Raw genomic sequence first — 12,514 nt, 5'->3', positions numbered from 1 at the left:
ACACAAGGATGTTTTGAGGCAGGGTGAATTCAGTGTTTGTGAGGGAGGCTGGATGCTCTCCAGCAGATGTTTGGAACAGGATTCTGTTCCTGCCTCTCTGGGGACGGGCGGCAGCAGCAGCTCCATGGTTTAACCCCAGTTTCAACCATCCTGCTGCTGGGGAGGCGATTGCCTGATGCCACTGCCTTCTCTCCCTTGCTCTTGTCACCACCCTCCTTTTCTGCTGCAGCCCCAGAGGCTGAGGAAAGGGCTGTTTCATGTTTTTGAGTTGTTCATTCTGGGGTTTTCTGCCAGAGCCTGTGTACCCTGTGGGTGTTGTTAGCTAACAGAGAGATCTGGAGAGAGATCTGGGGGCACAAGGGAAGCTCTCAGTCAAGACAGCAGGTAAAAGAGCACTCCAAGAGTCCTCAATAGTTTATGACTTGATGGGAGCTTTGCTTTCATCAATACTCCCTGTTATTAATGCCAGAGAAGGAATTAATGAGAAATAATCCATGAAGTCATGTTTAATTTGTCCTGCTGTGGAAAGCTGTTTTTTTCTGGAGAGCATTAGTCATTCTTACATCCCCCTTGGTAGAGTGAGCGTTGAGTAACGCCTTCGTGTTTTGCAGGAGCATTTTGAAGCCCACCAGTAGCCCCAGTGCATTTTGGCAAGCACTGGGGATGCTCTTTGCCATGGCACGGCTGGTGAGCAAGCCCTGAGATTAACGTGATTGAATGACTGTTTTAATTTCAGCCCTGATGGAGCAAAATTAGTTACAATGATATGTGTGTGTTGAATAAAATTGTAGTTTTATTAGCTATAATTGCTGAAGAAGACTTTTTAAAGCCTTGACTGCTGGGGGGAAAATTGCCAGCGCTGGAATTTGTGCTTGCACAGTATGGCACTGATTGTTAGCGTGGTGCACAATCCATCACCAGGGCACTCTGGGGAGCCCACCCTGTGCCCCAGCAGAGCACAGGGGAGGCGAATCCCTCTCCAGGGAGCTGGGAACCAGCGCTGCCTTGGGAAGATGGAGCAGAAATCCCAGCCTGGAGGTGCCCGGAGCACTGGGCAGGATGGGGTCAGCATGGAGGGGTGGTGGCAGAGGGACCAGCCACGCTCAGGGCTGGGTCTGGTGGGGTCACCCATGCTGGGACAGTGCTGAAGGAACCTGGGGGTGATGCGTGTGATGGTCAGGGGGCTTGGGGAGCCCCTGGGCAGGAGACAGAGCTGTGCTGGGAGGAAAGGACGCGTGTGACAGAAAGAAGGGGGATAATTTGTTTCTTTGTTTAATTCTGTTGTAATCAAGCCCAGAGGCCTGGTGTGGGGGAGCCATTTCAAATTGTCTGCCGTGCAATAGGCATTTGTCTTAATTTATGTGAGGGGAGGTTGTAAATCTGCAGGAGCTCGGATTCCACATGCGCATTTCAAATAACAGCACCTGACAGTTCGCTGGCAGCTCAGAGCTTTTTCTGCTTCAGAAAACAAAATATTGGAGGAGTTGTGCGGTGTGGGTAAATAATTTGAGGAATTAGGCCAGAATATCCAGCACACTTTTCTTGGAGGAGCAGAGGAGGTAAAAGAGCTGTAAAGTTCAGGAGTCAGGGATGGAGGGAGGAGAGGCACAGCTGAATTGTGTGAAAGTTTTCCTTCCCTCCCCAGCCCCAGCTGGAATTGCCACCATGATCCATTCCAGGTGTAAATCCATTGGTCTGCCCTAATTCTTGTTTACCTTGAAGGGATGGAGAGCACAGTGCCAGCTCTGCTGGGGAATGTGGCAAACACCCCCTGCACCCCAGGGCAGCACAGGAACACCTCAGCCTGCTCTGGATGTGCTGGGAACTCGGGGTTTGCATCAGGAAAAGCCTTCCTGGGCTGGGTGGGGAGGCACAGAGGCTGCTGTGTGCCCTCCAGTGTAGCTGTGGTGGTTTCATTGTGGGAGTTTTACTCAGTGAGTAACCTCGACCCAAATGGAAGAAGCAGAACATGGAGGGGTGGTGGGAGATGCTCCTGTGCACACAGGCACCCTGTACAGGAAGGTTGGCTTCACAGGGAAGCTCCATGGGCACCTCTTGGGTCTGTGTCCTGCTGGCATCATGCACTTGGACAGATACAGGATGAGGCTTAAAGTTTTCCAGAAAAAAAAAAATTAGGTTTGGTCCTTGTGCTTTCATGGCAGCACAGTGCTCCAGTTTCTGCAGCACCACCCTGGAGATTTTCTGGAACCAGTGCTGGCTCTTGCAGGGCACTCAGCCTGTTGGTGACACTGTGAGTGACCAGGGGCTGTGCTGGATCTGAGCAGCTCCTCCTGGAAAAGAGGAGCTGAAAATCCCAAAGAGGAAAGTAGGAGGAATGACTGGAGAATACTGAATGTTCTTGTGCTGGATCACTTGCATTAAATTCAGAGACTTTCTGAGTACAATTAATAGTCATTTTATTTAGGTCACCCTGGTTTTGTTGCTTTAAATGTATGCCTCCATTAAAGTGGAAGAAAATCAAATACATTTATCTCCGTGGAGCCTTTTGTGAACTGGCTGGGCATATTTTAAATAACCCTGGGAACTGTTAGGATTATTAAAGCCTTTGGCTCCTCCAGGTTTTTTTTCTTTCCTCCTATTCTCCCCTATTCCTCCTTCCAGGCAGTGAGTAATGAAGTGGTAGAGCCCTTCCTTTTCTCAGAGCCCCAAGTGGATTGGAAAAAAAAAAAGAAGTTAAATAAACTGAAGCCCATTAGTTAGGCTTTATGTAAGAAACTGGGTCTACATTGGCTGTATGGATGGGCTGTGCTGGGACAGAGGAGTCTGGGGGCCTGAAGTGTCCATTTGTAACCAGCGTTCACTGGCAAGCCTTTGTTTTCTTCTTTTTATTAGTTACCCCGAGTCCTGAGGCTGTTCATTTTGTACCTCTGGCTCGGTGCTCAGAATGAGTCTGCATTAATCAGCTCCTTTGGGCTCCATGTGAGGAGGCTGGGGTCTGGGTGCCCTGGGTGGGATGGCTCAGCCTCCCCTCTGTGCGGGGGCATCCAGGGCCTCGCTGGGGCTGGGGTCCAGCTGGCACCGTGTGATGGGTGATGGCCAGGCCTTGCAGGCGGCAATTCCACCTTCCAGTGCTGCTGCTAGCCCAGGAGAAGCCTTCCTTGCCTCTTGTGTGCAGAGTGAGAGCTGCCAGGAAAAGCCTTCCTTGCCTCTTGTGTGCAGAGCGAGAGCTGCGTGTTTCGAGCTGAGCATCTCTGGGGCTGGCGGAGGGGTTAACGGGGCGCTCACAGCCCTGGCTGTGCTCGAGTTTCGGGCTGGTTTCCTTCCCCTCCCCTGACACGGGGATGGGTTTGCTCAGAGCGGGTTTACTGGCGGTTACCTTGGCCGTGTCCCTTCTCTCTCCTTGCTGAGAGCTCGAACAAGCCGCTTGTGTTTGCCTCGCGGAGCACCGTGAGAAACGGGCTGTGTGTGTGAGGCGCTGTGGTTTGCTCATTCTATTCAGCCCTTTGTATATTCAAATTCTTCTAGTTTGAGTTCTTGCTGTTCTGCCAGATTTCCATACCATTGATGGGTTTTCTGCATTAATAAGTTTCTCTCCCCCCTCCCTCCCATACCCTCGCCACCTTTTTGCGACTGGTGAAAAGTTTTTCTGCCCTCTCCACATTGATTTTCCTCTCCCGCTTGTCTCACCAGCTCTCAGATGTTTTATTTTGCAAAGCGTTAATAGAATTTTCCTTTTGCCGCCGCACTTTATCTATTCAGGGGGTTTCAAGAAGTCTCATTGTGTCACTGGGCTGTGGAGGAGAGAGGCTATTCTTCTGCCACAATGGCTGCCCTAAAAAATAACGCAGGGTGGGGTAAGCACAGAAAGGGCAGAGACGGAGATAAAATGTTCTGACCTTAGGAAAGAGAAAAGATAACCAATTAGACATTGTTGAAAGGGCACCAGCTGGCTCAAAGAACACCCCACTGATCATTTTTTCTTCCAGGCATACTTGGGCCACGACTGAACTCAGCTGCAGAGGCGCTGCCCCCGTGCAGGTTTCATGTGTGCAGTGTCGGGGCTGAGCCTTTTTTGGGGGCTGCTGCCCAGCCCTGGTGCCAGCAGTTGGTGCTGCTGGAGGGGGCAGTGCCCGCTGCAGGGTGCCTGTGCCCCCGGGGGCCCAGGAACCTCCCTCCAGGATCAGCCCTGCAGCCCCTGCTTGGTACTGCTAATAGGGATTTATTTGCATGAAAATGCGCCTGCCAAGATCATCATTGCAGCTTGGCACACGTGGCACAGAGCCCCGCTTGCCCAGGGGATGGCGGTGTGTTGGACAGGTGGGAGAAGGGGAGGGAGCTGCAGAGCCCAGGGGAGGTGTCACTTATCAGGAGAGTGGAGCCTGCACTCAGGATGGGGGACAGAGCACATCCCTGTGCTCCTGCACATCCAAGGAGCTGGATGTGCATCCTGCCCTCTCTGGGATGGGGATGGAGAGGGAAAATTCCACATTGAACCTTTTGCAGCAGGGGCTGGGTGGGGACAGAGGGTGGCACTGGGTGCTGTGGTGCCCCAGGAAGCAGCAGCAGGTGCAATCTGTAATTTTTGGTTCCAGTGAGGCCAAGACCTGTGAGAATGAAAAATAAAGATTGCTGAGCAAACATAACCCTGGGGCAGAGATAAGCAGGGTGAAGGGCAGCCTGGTCCTTATCTGCCTCCTGGTGTTGCTCATCCTGGTGAGTTTTCCCCCTTGGAGGGCAGACAGACAGCAGGACACAGGGCTCTGTGCTTAATGCACTTTGGGTTTTTCAGTGCATCAGCATCTTTGGGTATCAGGAGAGCTGCATTTCTGCACCCTCTCAGGCCACTGCTGGCACTTTCTGCAAACCACTTGGACTAAAAAAGTTAAGAACAACTTAAGCAGAGACAGATTTTCAGATGAATTTCAGGCACCATGTAAGGTTTTGCTGCACTGTATTTTTGTACAATCTCCTGGAACATATTACAGCCCTTCAGAACCTCAGGGAGGTTCACCTTGTGTTTTCAGCACCTTCCCAAACCCTTTCTCCCCAGCCAAGGCTGGGAAATTTTTCAGAGACAGAGGCTGCATGTCTGTCTGTTGCCTGAGAGGACACTTGGAGGGACAGGTGGACCCTTCAGTGGCCCTCTGTGGGATGAGGAGAGCATGGAACTGCATTGTAAATCACTTAGCTGAGATAAATGATTTATAGAAAGCCAGAGTACAAGCCCCAAGGAAATACAGAAAAATTACTGGTGGGAAAAAACCCCAAAAACCTCAAACAAACAAAAAATCTCAAAGCCATACCGCAGACAAGCAGTGGAGTCCTTTAGAGGATGAAACCTTTTCTTTAAAGTTCTTCTTCCTTCCTGCAACACCGTGTGTAATTCAGTGTTAGAGGTTTCATCATCTCTGAGTTTGCAGCAGAGGATTGCATGTGTAATTTCATCTCAGAGCTTGCCCAGGCCATGTCCAGGGGCACATGGACCCCCCTGCCCCAGCCCTGCAGCCTCAGAGCAGCAGCTCGGGGTGTGATAATCAACCCCAGCACCACAGCCTTGTGCCATAAGTGCAGAATTTTAGGTGTGGCTGCACAGATTAAATGGAGGTGGAATAAATCATGCAAATCCTAATGAAAGTTGAAAGCAATTTGGTTGCACTTCAATACGTTTCATCAGTCATCTCTCTGTGAAGTGGAAATGCCGAGCCTGATGCGAATTAAAGTTTCTCCCTCCTCCCTCTCCCCTCTCTCCTGCAGCTTTTCAAAAGCCCTTTTGAAAACCTCTGAATACCTTTCTTGGCTGACCAGACTTTACCCTGCTCATACCTCTTTTAACCCAATTCTCAACCAAGACAGTGACTCTAAATTTGGAGGAGTCATGGGCTCGATTTGCATCCACACTTCCTCCCTGCTTGGTCTCCCTACAGAAGGGAGATGAGGCACAGCCAGGGATTGATGTGCACTGGGAAAGCTGATGAGATATTGGGCTGTTCAGGGCCAACATTTCAGTGGTCACTGCTCTGCTGCAGGATCAGCATTTCAGTGGTCACTGCTCTGCTGCAGGATCAGCATTTCAGTGGTCACTGCTCTGCTGCAGGATCAACATTTCAGTGGTCACTGCTCTGCTGCAGGATCAGCTGCCAGCCAGGGCAGGGAGGGGAAAGCAGCAGGTTTCCAGCAGCAGGAGCTGCCCCTGGCCAGAACCAAGGAGTTGTGCTCCTGCCTGTGCCCTCCCTGGTGTGTGTGTGCTGTGTCTGAGTCGGTGCCAGCTGTGTTAAAGCACAACTCTCCCTCTTTGTCTTGCAGGTAGAGGATGCCATGCTAATGTTTGACAAGACGACCAACAGGCATAGAGGTAAGAGGGGCTGGGGGCTCTGAGCTCACAGTGCGTGGCGGCTTCTGCATGGGGGAGCAAAAACCAGATCCAGTGAGATTTAACCAGTGGCTAAATCATGGCACTGAAGGCTCTGTCCTGCAGGTAGCACAGGAGTGGTGTTGGCATGGAATGCCCCAGGCACGTAGATTTTCTTGTTAGGAGTGGCTTTCCTGCTCAGTGTAATGGCCAAAGTCAGGGATTGTAGTGGAAAGTTCAGCAGCACTGAGCAAAAGCCTTGCTCAGGAAGATGAGCCCCTCCAGCCAGGGAGGCTCTGTGAGCAGCCAGTGCCCTTCCATTTGTAGCAGGGACCTCTTCAGAGCTCTTGCTTAGGTTGAAAAGTTCAACCCGTGACAACTTCCTTTTATATCCAGGGAATTTTCCACCCTTCCCCATGAAATCCCCCTTAAATGGGCCATAAATACTGCTCTCCATTCGGGGTCTCAGCAATGTGTTTGTGGCATTTAGAAGCTGCTTTGGTGCCGGGACAGGGGCCCCATGGTCTGGGGACAGCTGGGGGGACACTCAGCAGCTTTGGCCTCTGACACAGGTCAGGTGTCTCCGTTTGCTGAAACGTCCCCAACCCGGGGCTGAGTTCCTCCCTGGCTGTGAGCTCTGCTCAGATCCCAGGCTGGGCTCCCCCCTGTCTCTCTGTGAGCTCTCTGTGCCCACCCTGGAGGCTCTGCAGGGACAGGAGAGCAGGGCAGGGCTGTGTGAGCCCTCCTGTGCAGGATCCTGCCGCTGTGCCCAAGGTGACCCTGCCCTGTCCCTGGCTCTGTGCTGCTGTAAGCACTTCCAGGCAGGAGGGCACGGTGAGTGTTGGTGTCTGAGCTCTGGGATGCTGAGCTCTGCTCCAGCAGCCCTGCCTCAGCCCTGCTTCAGCATTTCTGGGCTCTTTGGGGAGCCTGCAGGCTGCAGCCTGGGTAATGAGCCCCGCAGGATGCATTCCTTGTCCACAAACATCTTTGCACTGACTTTCCAGCAGCAGAGGCCTGCTGAAGATCAGGGCTGCAGGTCTAGGGGGTGCCTTATGTGCTGTGAAACCTTTTGGGTTTTCCACAAAGGGCTTTTTTCCTACTACGTGTGTTGAAGATGAGAGGCAACAGGTCATCCTTTCTTATTTCCCCTGAGAATTCTGTGAATTGATTTCATTGACTAATTTTTTTATAGCTTGTTTTTCCTACATGCAAGCCATGACATTTTGCTCTGCATTAGCATCCCTGTGTGAGCTCCTGGATGAGGTCTAAGTGGGGAGGAACTAGAAGCCCCCGAGGACCAAGAGCAGGCTCCAGATGCCCCTGGGGGCAGGTGATGTTACCCCACAAGCTCCTGTGCCCCAGAGGCAGACTGAGCACCCAGGTCTGTCCCTCTGGGGCAGGTTGGGCTGGAGTCCCTCTCCTGGTGAAGGAAGGATTCTCTGGCACTCAGGAGAATCAGCTCTGCTGGGAAGGTGCATCCCAGGGAGCAGCCTTACTCACCCACTGCTGGGAGAGGGGCAGTGCTGCCTGTTTGTGGGGTTGGCCAGAGTTCTGTGAGCAGGGAAGAAGGGCTGCACAGCTCCCAGGGACAGAGAGGGCTGAGCTCTGAGCCCTTACCCTGCCAGCCGCAGGTGGGAGGAAAACTCAAGTACAAAAGGCAGAGTAAGAGTCCTCTTCATCTTCACACTTGAATTTCTCCAGCCTTTTGTGGCATTTCTGCCTGCTCTGCACAGGTAGCTGGTGCTAATCAGCCTAATGAACTGGCTCGGGGCTGTGGTGATGAATGAAGTGAGTTCTGCCTCTTCCACCGCCGATAAAATCACCCCAGACTTTACAAATTGTGGCACTCTGATTGTGGTGGGAGCGTGTTTAAAATGCACTAGTGTGCAGCAACAGTGTTAATGGCAATTCTCAAAACCACTTGTGGGCTGCAATCTGTATCTTCAAATTAGCCAGGGGAAGGAGGAATGGCAGATAAAATATCCGCTGTGGTTTGCTGCCCTGGTCTCTGCCTGCAGTAATCACCGTGGGCACGGGAAGGGAGAAGGATTAAAATTCACTCCCACTGCTAGAAGGTGAGATAAATTCCCTCGCAAGAAAACGGAGAGGGTTTGTTGGCATAATTCTGGCACGTGTGGGTTTGGGGAGCGTGGGACTCACCTGCCCCAGCATTGTTATGTGGAAATGCAGGATTGAACCAGGCAGAGGAGAAGGGGCTTTCAAAACTGCTCACCCTGCCTGGAAAACCCCACACAGGATAAAACTTCATGCCTGGCACGGAGCACTTTGTGTCTGCACTTGATCTTGGAGGTCTTTTCCAGCCTTAATGATTCTCTGATTCTATAACCTTAGAAATGCCATCGGGCCAGTCCTGCTGTGTCTCTGCCAGGGGTATTTTAATGTCCAGCTATTCCTGGATGTTCTCGAAGGAAAATAAGACTCAGCTCCCGCATTTCACGCTGATCTGTTTAGCCATATTGAAGGCAGGCTGCAAAATCTGTGTTTAATTGGAGTGGTTATGTTTTGGTGTACTGTAGGCAAGACAATCCCTAGAATCACTGGGATGCCTCCTTCCAGGGGTTCTTCTGGCTGTGGGCACAGAAAAAAAAACAGCATTTGATAAGTAAATATCCCTGGGTCAGCTTGTTTAGGTGCCTTTTTTTTGGAAAGAAAGTGTTGGTGATCCTTTATTTCTGAACTACTGTATTCCTGCAGTCTTCTAAAAACCACACACAAAAGTTCTCCCAGCATTCTGGCAGATCACTTCTGTCACTTTTCTTCACTGCTTAAAATTTCATAGAGCTGAAAATTACTGGGTCAATCTTGAAAGGATTCAGTAATTGGAAAGAAAGGGGAAAAAAGGAGGGTGGTGTTATTTTGTTACCCTTGCAAAGTGCAGATAAAATCTGGAGTTCAGCATTAGTTATTGATCTCTGGGGGTGGAGGGAGCCTGGCAGGATGATGATGTCCTTCTAACTTCATTATGGAGAGGAGCTCCAGGAAGCATTTCAATGTGCTGGGCCGTGCCCTTGGGCTGCGTGAGGGTTTGTGTTCCCAGCAAAGCTGAGCAGGAGCTGCAGCCCCAGCAGAGGAGGAGCAGGGAGGGAGGAAGGCGCGGTCAGATCAGTGCAGGTGCCAGAGTGGCTGTCCTGAGCTGATCCCAGCCTGAGGGCAGCCAGGACAGGGGCTTCAGTGGTTCCTCACCTCACCTTGGTCCCAGCCCTGTGATCCCTGCCCATCCTGTGCCCATTCCCTGGGTGCCCACAGCCTTGAGCCACCCCAGGAGCTGCCCGGGACCCTCAGCACAGCAGCCCCGTGTCCTGGGCTCACAGAAAGCCCCAGATTTTGAGTGAGTGACCCCCCCAAGCTGTAATTGCAGCACTGAGTGTAATACTATATGTTTTTCAAAGCCGTCCAGCCCCCAGAGTTATTTTCACATCAATTAACCCTCTTGCACAGTTAAGGGTGGCAGTGGAGAGAGGAGGGAAGTGACAACGTGTGATTTGGACTCCTTTAATCTTGAAACTAAACAAAATTAATGCCAGGCAGGCTGTCTGCAGGGTACAGACAGCATCATGTGTTTTGGGGGCTCAGACGTGCCCAGGGGTGGGCGCTGAGCTCTGTGCTCACTCAATGGGGCCTTTGCAGGGTTCTTTTGTTCCCCGGGCTTGTGATGACTGCCCAGGCAGGGCTGGAGGGTGGCTGGGCATCCCTTGGGCTGCCAGGCCCTTGCAGGGGGCACCAGGACATTGCTGGTACCCTCGTGTGGCATCATGGTGTGCCCAGGTGAGGTTTATGTGAACCCACAGAGCTCAGGCTGAAAGGTTGGTGCCCCCATCCCACCAAAACCACAGCACAGGGGCTCTGCTCTCAGGGAGGAAGGGGAGGGCTGAGCTCCATGGCTGTGCTGTGCCCATCCAGCAGATTTCAGGCATGGCTGTAATTGTGCAGGTGGGAGCAGTTGGCACAGTGGTTGTGATTCTTGGGAGAGTCAGGAGCGATGCTGTTAGGGAGATATTGGCTGTGCCTTGGCCAAGGAGGAGGCTTTTCTGAGGAGAAAAATAGCCTTTTGTGTTCTGTCCAGCTGCCAAAACCTCAGTTCTGGAGCTGATCTCTGAAGTTATAATTGACATTTTTATAGATGAGATATAAATATAATTAAGTCACTGCAATTATTTGTTTATCGCCATCTCCCTCAAGTCAAGCAAGGTCATGTGCATTTAAAATCTCATCCCCAGGCAGTTTTGAGAAAAGAGTAGTTAAAATATATAGAAATAATTGCCTAATTTGGTCATTTAGAGTGTAGCTTTTCTTGGCAGCAGCCTGGCTGTAGCACTGAGCATCCTTAGAAGTGCTTGGAGGGAGATTGTGCTTTTGGGAGAACAGGGCTGAGGCAGAGCTGCTCCAGCAGGTTTGACCCACAGCTTTGGGGAGAGCATCCACAGTGATGCTTTTTTAAAATACCAGTGCTTTAAGGGCTCTGGATGAGGAGTGTGCCACGAGCTCTAAATGGAGGCAGTGTTGTTGTTGTTGTTATTGCTTCCCGAGGTGAGCTGGGCCGATATTCCCCTGCCAGCTGCATCACCTCTCAAATGGGGCTCCAGAGAGTGCCAGGGCTGTGCTGGGCTCCCTCCCTGAAACCCATCCCAGGGACTGGGGCTGGAATAGAGAGTTTAACCCTTGGTGATCTCCTCCAGGGGATCAGGGGAGCAGCAGCTGCCCACAGGGCGTTTGGAGAGATTTTTAAGCAAATATTTGCTTCTGAACTTCACGTGAGGGCTGCAGAGATTCATTAGTTAATATTATTTACCATTTACACACCTATCAGTGAGCACCATCAGTCACACCTGTCTGTTTGGATTGCAGCAGTGACATGTGCCATGTTAATATTTTATATGTGTGTGTTTTTAATATTACATCCAGCCTATAAATATTCATTTCTTAAACACATTAACGGCTGCAAGGCTGCAGAGCAGCAATGACACCTCTGCTCCGTGTCACCAGTTCTCCTCTAGCTGGGGATCCAAACTGGGAGCTGGGGTGGCAGCAGCACGAGGGAGCTGCTCTGCTTTCAGGGATGGGGGACACTTCCCAGTATTCCCATTTGGCACCAGTTTGTCCCCCTTGGGCTCTCACCAGGTGTGGGGGCTGTGAGTGTCTCACATTGCCTGTGTCTCACCCAGCTCTTGTGCTAGTAAACACAAAACAAAAAGGAAAAGCTGCCAATTCTTGGATCCTTCTCCTCTGTCATTTAATTTCCTGGCCGTGCCTGTGGCTGCTGCTGGGGGCACCTGACATGAGGTGTAAAAATAACCAGAGCCAGGCCAGTGTGAGCCCCCATCCCAGCTCAGAACGGCACCAGGCTCCGGCCACGCTCCTCCAGGAGTGATGGAACATCTCAGGTGGTTACAGCCATCCCAGCCCTGGCCTCACGCTGCATAATGCCACCTGAGGCTGGCAGTAATTGCCCGCTCTGTGCTGTCTGTCAGCCCTTATTGCTTCATTTTGTGCCCATAATGAAAATTCCATCCAGGGGAGGAGACGAGCGAGCAGCTGCCCCAAGGAGGAGATGTCTGAAGGAGGGGAGAGGCTCCACTCAGGACGGTCTGATCTCTTCAGGAAACGTAAAGTGAGGGCTGTGCCAGTATTTCTCAAGTTTTCTCGATGATGCTCATGGTTCTGTCACACTTGCAGGGGGTGAGCCTGTGTTAGAGGCACCACGTCGTGTGCCCAGCTGAGGCTGCCTTGAGCAGTGAGGTCGTTCAGTACGAGCTCAGTTTGCCTTCTCACTGTCTCTGTCACTGCCAGCTTGAGTGACAGAGAAATTAGCACAAATCCTGGAGATCTCTGAGCAGAAAGAAACCCTGAAAGCCACGAATGAGTTCTTGCTTGTGAATCTACCCAGCCCCTTTTGCTTCCTGAATGCAGGAGCCAAGTGATTAGCAGGGAGCACTCTGAGCCTTGTGGGACTGTTTGGAAATGTTAATTGAGGAAAGGCCAGAAACAGGAGGAGAACAAAATGCAACATTTCCATAGACGGGCAGTGTGCATACAACAGGCAGAATTAAAATCAGCCTGGTGACCTTGAGGAGAGAGACAGCTCTCACAGCGTGCCCAAAAATGTGATATGGAAACAGGGAGAGACTCTGCCTCTCTCCCTCCCTGGTGTGTTGGCTCCTTCTCCCGTGGGTCACAGACTGGGCA

General features: G+C 51.6%; 1 protein-coding gene across 9 annotated transcripts in view; it reads left to right on the top strand.

Annotated features, from left to right (window-relative positions):
- Positions 1-12,514, top strand: part of MSI2 (musashi RNA binding protein 2) — a 197,270-nt gene that overhangs the window by 111,703 nt on the left and 73,053 nt on the right. For all 9 annotated transcript variants that reach the window (XM_058037333.1, XM_058037332.1, XM_058037327.1 and 6 more), the window contains exon 7: positions 6,265-6,313. In XM_058037333.1, the coding sequence (XP_057893316.1) occupies positions 6,265-6,313 (49 nt within the window). The remainder of the gene's footprint in view (positions 1-6,264; positions 6,314-12,514) is intronic.

This window comes from Melospiza georgiana, chromosome 19 (assembly GCF_028018845.1).
Source record: "Melospiza georgiana isolate bMelGeo1 chromosome 19, bMelGeo1.pri, whole genome shotgun sequence".
NCBI classification, from domain to species: domain Eukaryota; kingdom Metazoa; phylum Chordata; class Aves; order Passeriformes; family Passerellidae; genus Melospiza; species Melospiza georgiana.
Note: the sequence above shows the minus strand (reverse complement) of the source record. Positions and strands in the feature narration are given on the sequence as shown.